This window comes from Cnephaeus nilssonii (assembly GCF_951640355.1).
Source record: "Cnephaeus nilssonii genome assembly, chromosome: 22".
NCBI lineage: Eukaryota > Metazoa > Chordata > Mammalia > Chiroptera > Vespertilionidae > Cnephaeus > Cnephaeus nilssonii.
The window spans coordinates 10,086,492-10,099,635 of NC_137093.1; the positions used below are offsets into that span (position 1 = coordinate 10,086,492).

At 44.6% G+C, this 13,144-nt stretch overlaps 2 protein-coding genes across 2 annotated transcripts; both read right to left on the reverse strand.

Moving 5' to 3' along the window:
* Positions 1 to 522: 522 nt before the first annotated feature.
* Positions 523 to 12,284, reverse strand: LOC307094464 (disintegrin and metalloproteinase domain-containing protein 1a-like). Its single transcript, XM_079763314.1, has 2 exons — positions 9,954 to 12,284; positions 523 to 4,342 (listed from the first exon to the last, which is right to left on the reverse strand). The coding sequence occupies exon 2, from the start codon at positions 3,955 to 3,957 to the stop codon at positions 1,435 to 1,437; it is 2,523 nt and encodes an 840-aa protein (XP_079619440.1). The 5' UTR covers positions 3,958 to 4,342; positions 9,954 to 12,284; the 3' UTR covers positions 523 to 1,434.
* On the reverse strand, positions 5,928 to 9,960 carry LOC307094467 (disintegrin and metalloproteinase domain-containing protein 1a-like). The gene has a single exon (XM_079763317.1). The coding sequence runs from the start codon at positions 9,406 to 9,408 to the stop codon at positions 7,084 to 7,086; it is 2,325 nt and encodes a 774-aa protein (XP_079619443.1). The 5' UTR covers positions 9,409 to 9,960; the 3' UTR covers positions 5,928 to 7,083.
* Positions 12,285 to 13,144: the final 860 nt, after the last annotated feature.

The following is a 13,144-nucleotide window of genomic DNA, read 5'->3' on the forward strand; positions in this document are numbered from 1 at the left end:
GCTGATTTCTCAACAGAAACTATGCAGGCCAGAAGGGAGTGGCAAGAAATATTCAAAGTAATGAATAGCAAGAACAAACAACCAAGATTACTCTACCCAGCAAAGCTATCATTTAGAATTGAAGGGCAGATAAAGAGCTTCACAGACAAGAAAAAGATAAAGGAGTTCATCACCACCAAACCAGTATTATCTGAAATGCTGAAGGGTATTCTTTAAGAAGAGGAAGAAGAAGAAAAAGGTAAAGATTAAAAATTATGAACAACAAAGTGACAACAAATATATGTCTATCAACAAGTGAATCTAAAAATCAAGTGAATAAAAAATCTGAGGAACGGAATAAACTGGTGAATATAATAGACTCAGGAAGTAGACTGACAATTCTTGGGGGGGAAGGGAATGTGGAAAGTGTGGGAAGAGATTGGACAAAAATCTTACACCTATGGACAAGGAGAGTGGGGGGTAAGGGTATGGGGTGGGGTGGGGACTATTGGAGGGGACCTAGAGGAGGGGAAGAGGAACAACTGTAATAATCTGAACAATAAAGATTTACTTGAAAAAAGACAATGAATGAAAAGTGTTTAGAATAATATCCTGCACACAGTTGATAATGTTATTTTATATGGTTTGTGCTCTCCTACAGATAATTAACAACCCTCCAATGCTCTGTACCTTTGGATTATCAGGCAATAATATATTAATTTAATAAGGGGAATGATAAATAAAAATAATAAGAAAAGTAGAAACAGAAAAAAGGAAAAATGAATACTTCCAACCAGACTCAGCACTGGACAAACTTGCCTCTTGCCTAGGTTGCTTACTCTCCCATGTACTTAGACACAGGGTGATCACACCACCCTGGATGAGATAGAGCCCTTCCAGAGAGTGCCAAATCTAAGGTTTATAGGCCACAGAAAGCCTAAAATGATGCTTTATGTGAACACTGTTATTTACTTTTTAATTTAATATCTTTTTATTTCATGAGTAAATTTCTCCAGTTCAAATAGAACAACTCGTGAAATAAACATCCTTCCTAATATAATGTGTGGTTGTGATTGCAATGAAAAAACCTGGCATAGATATATATGTCATACAAAGAGGATGAAAGGTGGCGTTCTCTGAAAAGCTGGTAATTCAGAAATTGTCCCAAAAAAGATAAGAAATTGATGGGAAATGATCCATGAGAAAGATTTATTTAAATGGTTTCATGAAATGGAAAATATAGTAAAATGTTTTATAAGTGCTTTTACATAAGCATATATAATTAATTAGTAAAAAACAAAAGAAAACCTCTCCTTTACATTAGTACATTTCTATAGTCTTTACAGTCCCCATCAGAGCCACTTCTGCCAATGCCCACTTCACATTTGCTCAACTGAGCCTCCTTCCACCAAGTGTATAAAGTGCTTGCTATAGAAGACTTCTTCCTATCACTACTCATTCTCTTCCTTTGGGTTTTCCTCCCTTAATGCCTTTTTTCTCTTTTGGGGCGACGGATTCTTCACTTTCTTCTGGGGTCTCTTTTGAGCGCTGTGCTAAATCCGTTCCAACTTTAACACCAACACCAATAATTAGACCACAGAGTAGTGCTAAAAGAAAACAAACAATGCAGGTGTAAAAAATAGGAAAAAGAAGTATTGTTAAAATAAGCAAGGGGATTATGAACAGTAATGGGCTCCTCATTTTGCTTTCATGTATATTCTCACCACCTCTGCCAAAATTTTCATGATCATCACTATAACTGTTTCCTTCATCCTCACTTGGATTTTCATTCTCTGTTTTGACAGGAGAACCACTGTCCACACTACCCCCATTTCCTTGGGTTCTGCAGTCGGGGGGTGCATAGCCAGCCTCACAGTGGCAGTGCCTTAAACTGTTACAGACTCCTCTCCCATTGCACATTTCTGCTGGTTTGCAGTCATAGTTGAGCACAGCATGATCGGTGCAGGAGTAATCCACGCAGACTTTGTTTGGGGCACAAGCAGTGCCAGAGTGCACATCTCCCTCATCAGGGATATCAGTAACGTTATAGACATCCACGCTCCAGCAGAAGTCACCTTCATAAGGAATCTGGATCAGTGTGTGATGGGGTTTGATGGCTGGGACCCGTCTAATATTTGTACATATAATTTTCCCACAAAATATATTATCATCAAAACACTTAACATATCTTGACATTGCCGAGGTGGGACGGCCACAGTTTCCAAACCGATCCCCTTTGCTGTTTATTGAAATGTAACAGTTTTCTGGGGCAGACCGTGCAGTGTCCCCATACATAGCCATGCACTGATTATCAGGGTTTCTGCATTGACCCCCAACACAGTAGTGCAGTCTACCGCAGGCCGTCCCATCTTGCTTATAGGTGTCCGTGGGGCACTCTGCAGAGATACCATCACAATACTCTGGGAGGTCACACTCTCCCGAAGCAGAACGGCACACGAATCCCTTATTTCTCAATCGGCAACCAAAACAGCAGAGTCCATCACTACATTCTGCACTCCCCTTCAGGCTACATGTTTGGTCACAGCACGGGTCAGTGTAACAGGCAGAACCACAGTCACACTGCTCCTCACCCTCCACCACACCATTTCCACAGTAGGAATCCCTACGCAAGCGGCCTTTGTGCCGCTGAGGGTTGTTAAATAGGCAGGCCCCTCTGTGTTCCTGGAGGAACTGGTAGAAGTCGTCAGAGCTACAGTTGCTGAAGCCACTTTCTTTAGTGATATTGTCACGCATGAGGCAGAGGTGTTTGTCTTTACAAATGCAGGCTGAGTGGTCGTGCCGAATACCCAAGTTGTGCCCAAGCTCATGGACCATGAGCGCTGCAAACAGGAGGACATCTTCATGAGGGAAGGATTCAACAGCTGCTGCAAAACCACTGGAACAGGCACCATTGAGAAATGCCTGTCCCATACCCTGCTCAGGATGCTGTCCGACAATCATGTGGGCAACATCATGCTTCACACGATGGAGGAGCTTCTCTTGTCTCCAGCTGTTGAAATTCCCCAGTGTAACTTGCAGGTCCACTGGGACCTCTATGAGGTCCCCCTCGGTCCAAATCTCCATTCCAGCCAGCACCACCTCTGTGTTTATTGCCCTAGTGAAGCTGTTGGCCAGGGCAATGATGTCCATCACTCTCTGGACCGTCTCATTGACGTTACTGCCCCACATTTGGAACCGCTGGTTGTTGACCACAACAAACATCTCCACGTACTTGGTGAGTGACCACAAGTAGGACAGCTCCCGTAGACCGCCAGGCTTCCTGCTCCCTTGTTGTCGGCTGGCGGACACCACTGGGCTGTCTTGGGAAGTGACACTGCAGGAGACCGGAGCTTGATGGGCCATGGTGTACAACACATGTTCAAACCGTTTTGAAGAGTCCATGGGCTCAATGCCATAGGATTTTCCCTCCTTAATCAGGATGCCCCTGAGGCCTGAACAGGTGTTGACAGAAACAAAAGAACCCAGGAGTCCTTCTATGTAGCCTTCATAGTGACAGTCATGTGAGATGAAAGGCATTTCTTGTCCCCGGATGCCATTGTGGTAGCTGAAGACTGGAAAGTTCTTGATAAAATAGTCTGTCTTCACTTTCAGGTGAATCAGCTGTTTCTGGCCCTGCATAGATATCACATAAGATGCCTTTTGCCTTCGGTCTTGCCTTCCCTCAACTGTCAGAGCCTTGGGGATGACTATTTCATAGGATGAGGAATATACTGATCCCAGGTCACAGCACAAGCTTGGCAGGAAACTCAGTACTAACACCAGCACCATCCCCAACCTGACATGTGAAGATCCTGGCAGCAGTACCAGCACCAGGCCCTTCATCTGGGCAGCCCAGGTCTGAAGCATTCTGCTAGTCTCATACATAACCTCTTGGTTCTTCTGTAGAGAAGGCAAGGAGGAGGCAGAGTCCCTCACAGAGGCGGCCCTAGACGTGGTCCCAAAGGTGGCCACTGACATGGCTGATGCAAGGCCTGTGTCCTTGAGCAGAAGTGCTCCTTGATATGCAGACCCTTAGGCTCTGGGGTTAGGCCCAGGTATATGATGGCTGCATAAAGGGTGGGTATTACCAACTTCTGAGAGCAACTGCCTACTTCTGTCTGTGTTATTCTAGTCTCTCTGACCTCTGTGTTATCCTTCAGATAGTGTCCTTTCTGTGGCTTTCTACAACAGTATTAGCTTCAGTGATCCTTGGCGATAATCCTTCTCATATTGTGGTGATGTAATCATGAAGGACTGCAAACTCTGAAATGCAAGATTATACCTTGTCAGTGGAAGCAAAACCTCTGTGCCTTTCTCAACTGTGCCATATGGAATACCCCCACCCCATCCCCCATGCCACCCCCTCCTGTGTCCGTTACTCAGCCAACTCCTAATGTTCCAGACCAGGAGGCTTGGAGATCATTGGTGGGCACACTCCATGGCCCATTTGCCCTCTTCTAAAACTCTTGCTCTGTAACACATGGGCATCAAATTCCCGATGTTTGTTCCCTCAATAAGGCTTTATAGTGATAAGCACATCTCTCAGGCCAGACTGTTAGATAAGGCAAAGGGGTGGCTTCTCTGTGCCCCAGATAGACCCAAATGGGCTTTTGACCATGGGTCACAGTACAATACTACAATTTTTTCACATAATCCAAGTTCAGTCTCTCATGTTCTGTTTATAACATTATTGAAAAATGTGCACGAGAGATGCCAACAGAGCAGCCTTCTACTATGTGTGATTTTCATGGGCACATGGGCTGATAACTCAGCCCCCGGACCTTCTCTGGATGACCTTAATATATTGTTATACTAAAATTATGCCAGTTGAAGACTAGATATCCCCTGTGTTAGAAAGCGACCTACATGTATGCAGTGGCCACTTCTGTATTCATCCTTATACATCCAGGTTCAAAAGTAGATGAACCAGAGTTACTTATTTAATGAATAAATGACATGTGGTAGGTTCGTAATAGAGAGCAGCATCCATTTGTAAGGCGGTTGTTTCATTAGAGTCAATGAGAAAAAGGTATGTACTGGCCATGTAAGGACATATCAATTGTCCTCTGGTCACATTTTTGTTTTTGTGTTTTTAACAGAAGGAAAAGGCTCATGAGGCAGTAGACAAATACATCCAATTATACCTGGGGTGGGATGGAGCTTCTACCTTTTACTAGCTCTACAGCAAAACTCTTACATTTGTTTCCTCATATACAAGAAGATGGTCTAATAGGGTGAATGGAAGGGTTAAATTAAGACAGTGAACATAAAGTGTTAGGATAATGTCTTGCACAGAATTGAAAATGCTATTATTATACACTAGAGGCCTGGTGCACAAAATTTGTGCACAGGTGGGGGGTGTCCCCCTCAGTCCAGCCTGTAACCTCTCCAATCTGGGACCCCTAGGGGGATGTCCGACTGCCAGTTTAGGCCCGATCCTCAGGACTGCTGGCTCCTAATCGCTCACCTGCCTGGTTGCCCCTAACTGCGCCCCCCTTCACCCCCTCCCCCCCCCCCGCTGGCCTGATCACCCCTACCTACCTCTGTGTGCCAGTCTGATCACCCCTAATTGCCCCCTGCCGGCCTGGTCGCCCCCAACTGCCCACCTCTGCCAGCCTGGTCGCCCCCAACTACCCCCCCACCCACCAGCCTGGTTGCCCCCAACTGCCTCCCCCCCCCCCCCCGTTGTCCTAGTTGCCCCTCACTGTCCCCCCTGCCGGCCTAATCATCCCCAACTGCCCCCCCCCCGCGCTGGCCTGGTTGCCCCCAACTGCCCCCTGTGCTGGCCTGGTTGCCCCTAACTCCCCCCGCCCCCGCCGGCCTGCTCGCTCCCAACTGCCCCCCCCCGCTGGCCTGGTCGCCCCCAACTGCCCCCCCGACACCCGGCCTGGTCGTCCCACGCAGCCTGCTTGTTCAGTCATTTGGTCGTCCCTCACTAACCCCCCTGCTGGCCTGGTCGCCCCATGCAGCCTGCTTGTTCAGTCATTTGGTTGTCCCTCACCCTGCTGGCCTGTTCGTATGCAGCCATCTTGTGAGGGTGTGATGGTCAATTTGCATATTGCCTCTTTATTATATAGGATTCTTTGTACTCTCCTTACAAACAATTAAAAATCCTCCAATGCTTTGTCCTTTTGGATTCAGTCAATAATATATTAATTTAATAATGGAAATGAGAAATAAATATAAGATTAAAGAAGAAAAAAAGGAAAAATGAATACTTCCAACCAGACCCAGCACTGGATAAGCTTGCCTCTTGCCTAGGTTGCTTACTGTCTCCCATGTACTTAGACACAGGTGATCACACCACCCTGGATCAGATAGAGTCCTTCCAGAGAGTCCCAAATCTAAAGTTTATAGGCCACAGAAAGCCTAAAATGATGCTTTATCTGAACACTGTTGTTTACATTTTAATTTAAAATCTTTACCCAGTCCCTGTGGCTCAGTGGTTGAGTGTCAACCTATGAACCAGGAGGTCACGGTTTGAATCCTGGTCAGGGCACATGCCCAGGTTGTAGGCTCCATCTCTAGTAGGGGGCATGCAGGAGGCAGCCGATTAATGATTCACTCTCATCATTGATGTATCTATCTCTCTCCCTCTTCCTTCCTCTCGGAAATCAATGAAAATATATTTTTAAAATATTTTTACTTCATGAGTATACTTCTCCAGTTCAATTAGAACTACAAATCAAATAAACAACCTTCCTAATATAATGTGTAGTTGTGATTGGGATGAAAAAACCTGGCACAGATATATATGTCAAACAAAGGGTAAAAGGTAGCATTCTCTGAAAAACTGGTAACTCAAAAACTGGCTCTACTAAGACAAGACATTTTTAGGAATGATCCATGAGAATAGTTTATTTAAATGATTTCATGAAATGTAAAAATGGAAAAAATACTAAGATATTTTATGTTATTTCCTATGCGTATATAATTATTTATTAAAGACAGAAGAAAGTCCGCCTCCCACATTAGTACATTTCTACAGTATTTAGAGTCCTGATAAAGCCATTTCCACTGTCAATGCACACTTCATATTTGCTCTCCCTAGCCTCCTTCCACCAAGTGTATGAAGTGCTTGCTATAGGAGACTTCTTCCTATCACTACTCATTTTCTGCCTTTGGGTTTTCCTCCCTTAATGCCTTCTTCCTCTTCTTGTGCAAATGCTCTCCGTTTTCTTCTGGGGCCTCTTGTAAGTGCTGTGCTAAATCCGTTCCAGCCCTAACACTGACACTGATAATTAGACCAAAAAATAGTGCTAAAAGAAAAAGAACAAGAAAGAAGCAAAAGAAAGGAAAAAATAGTATTAGTAAAATAATCAGGGGGATTATGAACAATAATTGGCTCCTGGTTTTGCTTTCATCACCTCTGCCAAAATTATCATGATCAAGACTATGATTATTTCTTTCATCCTCACTTGGATTTTCATCCTCTGTTCTGCTAGGAGAACCACTGCCCACACTACCCCCATTTCCTGGGGTTCTGCAGTCGGGCGGGGCATAGCCAGCCTCACAGTGGCAGTGCCTTAAATTGTTACAGACTCCTCTCCCGCTGCACATTTCTGCTGGTTTGCAGTCATAGTTGAGCACAGCATGATCGGTGCAGGAGTAATCCACGCAGACTTTGTTTGGGGCACAAGCAGTGCCAGAGTGCACATCTCCCTCATCAGGGATATCAGTAACGTTATAGACATCCACGCTCCAGCAGAAGTCACCTTCATAAGGAATCTGGATCAGTGTGTGATGTGGTTTGATGGCTGGGACCCGTCTAATATTTGTACATATAATTTTCCCACAAAATATATTATCATCAAAACACTTAACGTATCTTGACATTGCCGAGGTGGGATGGCCACAATTTCCAAACCGGTCCCCTTTGCTGTTTATTGAAATGTAACAGTTTTCTGGGGCAGACCGTGCAGTATGCCCATACATAGCCATGCACTGATTATCAGGGTTTCGGCATTGACCCCCAACACAGTAGTGCAGTCTACCGCAGGCCGTTCCATCTTGCTTATAGGTGTCCGTGGGGCACTCTGCAGAGATACCATCACAATACTCTGGGAGGTCACACTCTCCCGAAGCAGAACGGCACATGAATCCCTTATTTCTCAATCGGCAACCAAAACAGCAGAGTCCATCACTACATTCTGCACGCCCCTTCAGGCTACATGTTTGGTCACAGCACGGGTCAGTGTAACAGGCAGAACCACAGTCACACTGCTCCTCACCCTCCACCACACCATTTCCACAGTAGGAATCCCTACGCAAGCGGCCTTTGTGCTGCTGAGGGTTGTTAAATAGGCAGGCCCCTCTGTGTTCCTGGAGGAACTGGTAGAAGTCGTCAGAGCTACAGTTGCTGAAGCCACTTTCTTTAGTGATATTGTCACGCATGAGGCAGAGGTGTTTGTCTTTACAAATGCAGGCTGAGTGGTCGTGCCGAATACCCAAGTTGTGCCCAAGCTCATGGACCATGAGCGCTGCAAACAGGAGGACATCTTCATGAGGGAAGGATTCAACAGCTGCTGCAAAACCACTGGAACAGGCACCATTGAGAAATGCCTGTCCCATACCCTGCTCAGGATGCTGTCTGACAATCATGTGGGCAACATCATGCTTCACACGATGGAGGAGCTTCTCTTGTCTCCAGCTGTTGAAATTCCCCAGTGTAACTTGCAGGTCCACTGGGACCTCTATGAGGTCCCCCTCGGTCCAAATCTCCATTCCAGCCAGCACCACCTCTGTGTTTATTGCCCTAGTGAAGCTGTTGGCCAGGGCAGTGATGTCCATCACTCTCTGGACCGTCTCATTGACTTTACTGCCCCACATTTGGAACCGCTGGTTGTTTACCACAACAAACATCTCCACGTACTTGGTGAGTGACCACAAGTAGGACAGCTCCCGTAGACCGCCAGGCTTCCTGCTCCCTTGTTGTCGGCTGGCGGACACCACTGGGCTGTCTTGGGAAGTGACATTGCAGGAGACTGGAGCTTGATGGGCCATGGTGTACAACACATGTTCAAACTGTTTTGAAGAGTCCATGGGCTCAATGCCATAGGATTTTCCCTCCTTAATCAGGATGCCCCTGAGGCCTGAACAGGTGTTGACAGAAACAAAAGAACCCGGGAGTCCTTCTATGTAGCCTTCATAGTGACAGTCATGAGAGATGAAAGGCATTTCTTGTCCCCGGATGCCATTGTGGTAGCTGAAGACTGGAAAGTTCTTGATAAAATAGTCTATTTTCACTTTCAGGTGAATCAGCTGTTTCTGGCCCTGCATAGATATCACATAAGATGCCTTTTGCCTTCGGTCTTGCCTTCCCTCAACTGTCAGAGCCTTGGGGATGACTATTTCATAGGATGAGGAATATACTGATCCCAGGTCACAGCACAAGCTTGGCAGGAAACTCAATACCAACACCAGCACCATCCCCAGCCTGACACGTGAAGATCCTGGCAGCAGTACCAGCGCCAGGCCCTTCTTCTGGGCAGCCCAGGTCTGAAGCACTCTGCTAGTCTCATAAATAACCTCTTGGTTCTTCTGTAGAGAAGGCAAGGAGGAGGCAGAATCTCTCACAAAGATGGCCACTGTTATGGCCTCAGTGAATCAGTGATTGATGCAGAGCCTGTGTCCATGAGCACCAGTGCCCTTTGATATGCAGACCCTTAAGTACTGGGATTAGTTCTGGGTGTTGGCTGGCTGTATAAAGGGTGGGTACTGCCTCCTTCTGAGAGCAACTGCCTACCTCCAGCTGTGTCCTTTCTATTCTCTCTGACCTCTGTATTATACTTCAGATAGTGTCCTCTGTTGCTTCGTTCCAAAGTTTTAACTTCTGTGATTCTTGGCTATAGTCCTTTTGATATATGGTGATGTAATCACTAAGGACTGCAAACTGTAAATTGCAAGAATGTACTTTGAGAAGGAAATAAAACCTGCGTGACATTCTCAGCTATGCCACACGGAACACCCTCAACTCCTGTGTCCGTTGCTCAGCCAACTCTTAATGTTCCAGAACAGAGGATTTGGAGATCATTGGTGGGCACACTCCATTGCCCATTTCCCCTCTTCTAAAACTCTTGCTCTGTAACATATGAGCATCATACTCAGGATTTATTGATTCCTCAATGAGGCTTTATAGTGATATTCACAGCTCTCAAGCCAGACCGTTTGATAAGGCAGGGGTGACTGCCCTGTGCCCAGAATATATCCAAAAGGGCTGGTGATTATGGGGCAAGGGTCAAGACTCCATTTTTTTATAATGATGAAAATTTAGTTTCTCAAGTTTTATTTATAACACTGCCAATAAATGTGTCTGGGAGATGCCAACAGAGCAGTCTTCACATATGTGTGATTATCTGGCCACAATGGCTGGTAACTCCAGGTCCACTGCCTTCTCTGGATGGCTTGGATATTTTGGTACCCTAAAATTATATCAGTTGAAAATTAGGTAGCCCAAAAGTCTTCCCTGTGTTAGAAAATGACCTATATGTATCCAGTGCCCACTTCTGTTTTCATCCTTATATGCCCAGGTTCAAGAATAGATGAACTACCCGGCCACTGTGGCTCAGTGGTTGAGCAGTGATGTTTGTAACAGGAGGCCACTGGTTAGATTCTTTATCAGGGCACATACCTAGGTTTTTGGCTTGGACTTCAGCAGGGATCATGCTGGAAGCAACCCATCAATGTTGATGTTTTTCTCTCATAGTTGTTTTTATCTCCCTCTTCTTTCATCTCTCTCAAAATCAGTAAAAACATTTTTAAAAAAGAGTAGAGGAACTAGAGTTACTTATTGAAGGAATAAATGACTCCCAGTTAAGAGTGCTGTCGTGTCTCATCTGTTGTATGTTATTTGTTGTGCTTGTGTCATGCCTGCCCTGAAAGAATGAAAGTGTCTCTAGAAAAACCCACAACTATTCTGAGGAATGGCACATTCCTGACCTCAAAATGTACCTCCCTCTTCCTACATTTTGCTGGTCGATTCACTTCCCTAATGTACTTGGACATGGAGACACTATTTGAGTCGCCTGTATCTAAGTTTCCCTCTGACTCAAGTGGATAAATTGTCCATATTCCAATCTAAGGCCAGTCCTCCTACTTGTGTGTGGGGGTCTACTTCCCTTTCAATTTCTCATGGACTTCACTTTTCCAACTGTCCCTTCTGTGTTTTATATATAAAATATCTGTTTATCCATTAGATCCCATCTTATTATATGCTATAATATTTCATCTTTATCAAACCATCACTTTTTTAAAATTTTATTGTTTAAGGTATTACAAATAGTAGTACATATGTCTCTTTTTTTCCCCCCACTGACCTCCCCCCGGCCTCCCCTATCCCCCGGCACTTACCCTCGTCCCCCCGCCCCCAGTGTCTTGGGTCTGTTGGTTGTGCTTATATACATGCATACAAGTCCTTCGGTTGATCTCTTACCCTCCTAACCCTCTTCTATCTTCCCGCTGTAGTTTGACAGTCTGTTCGATGCTTCTTTACCTCTATTTTTGTTCAACAGTTTGTAATGTTCTTTATTATCCATAAATGAGTGAGATCAAGTGGTATTTATCTTTCACTGACTGGCTTATTTCACTTAGCATAATGCTCTCCAGATCCATCCATGCTGTTGCAAATGGTAAGAATTCCTTCTTTTTTACAGCAGCATAGTATTCCAGTGTGTAGATGCACCACAGTTTTCTAATCCATTTATCTGCTGAGGGGCATTTAGGCTGTTTCCAAATCTTAGCTAGTGTAAATTGCGCTGCTATGAACATAGGGGTGCATATATCCTTTCTGATTGATATTTCTGTTTTCTTGGGATATATTCCTAGAAGTGATATTACTGGGTCAAATGGCAGTTCCATTTTTAATTTTTTGAGGAAATGCCATACTGTTTTCCACAGTGGCTGCACCAGTCTGCATTCCCACCAGAAGTGAAGAAGGGTTCCTTTTTCTCTGCATCCTCGCCAGCACTTGTCACTTGTTGATGATAACCATTCTGACAGGTGTGAGATGGTACCTCATTGTTGTTTTTATTTGCATCTCTTGGATGATTTGTGACTTTGAGCATGTTTTCATATGTCTCTTGGCTTTCTGAATGTCCTCTTTCAAAGAGTGTCTATTTAGGTCCTTAGCCCATTTTTGTTATTGGATTGTTTATCTTTCTTTTGTTAAGTTGTATGAGTTCCTTGTAAATGTTGGAGATTAAACTCTTATCGGAGATAACATTGGCAAATATGTTCTCCCATGCAGTGGGCTTTCTTGTTTTGTTGATGGTTTCTTTTGCTGTGCAGAAGCTTTTTATTTTGATGTAGTCCCATTTGTTTATTCTCTCTTTTTTTTAAAATATATTTTATTGATTTATTACAGTGAGGAAGAGAGAGGGATAGAGAGTTAGAAACATCGATGAGAGAGAAACATCGACCAGCTGCCTCTTGCACACCCCCCACTGGGGATGTGCCCGCAACCAAGGTACATGCCCTTGACCGGAATCGAACCTGGGACCCTTCAGTCCACAGGCCGACGCTCTATCCACTGAGCCAAACCGGTTTCGGCGTTTATTCTCTCTTTAGTTTCCATTGCCCTAGGAAGTGTATCGCTAAAGATATTGCTACGACAAATGTCTGCTATTTTGTTGCCTATGGCTTCTTCTAAGATTTTTATGGTTTCCCATCTGACATTTAAGTCCTTTATCCATTTTGAGTTTATTTTTGTGTATGGTGTAAGTTGGTGGTCTAGGTTCATTTTTTTTGCATGTATCTGTCCAATTTTCCAACACCATTTATTGAAGAGACTGTCTTGACTCCATTGTATGTTCATGCCTCCTTTGTCAAATATTAATTGAGCATAGTGGTTTGGGTCGATATCTGGGTTCTCTATTCTATTCCATTGGTCTATATGTCTGTTCTTGTGCCAGTGCCAGGCTGTTTTGAGAACAGTGGCTTTGTAATACAGCTTGAGATCTGGTATTGAGATCCCACCTACTTTGTTTTTTTTCCTCAGGATTGCTGTGGCTATTCGGGGTCTTTTTTTTTTTTAATTTAATACGTCTTTATTATTCAGATGTTACGATTGTTTCTTCTTTTTTCCCCCATAGCTCCCCTCCACCCAGTTCCCACCCCACCCTCTGCCCTTACCTCCCCCCACACTGTCCTCATCCATAGGTGTATGATT

Excerpts from the sequence above, each read along its gene's own strand:
- LOC307094464 (XM_079763314.1), bottom strand. The coding sequence starts at position 3,957 with ATGTCAGTGGCCACCTTTGGGACCACGTCTAGGGCCGCCTCTGTGAGG.
- LOC307094467 (XM_079763317.1), bottom strand. The coding sequence starts at position 9,408 with ATGGTGCTGGTGTTGGTATTGAGTTTCCTGCCAAGCTTGTGCTGTGAC.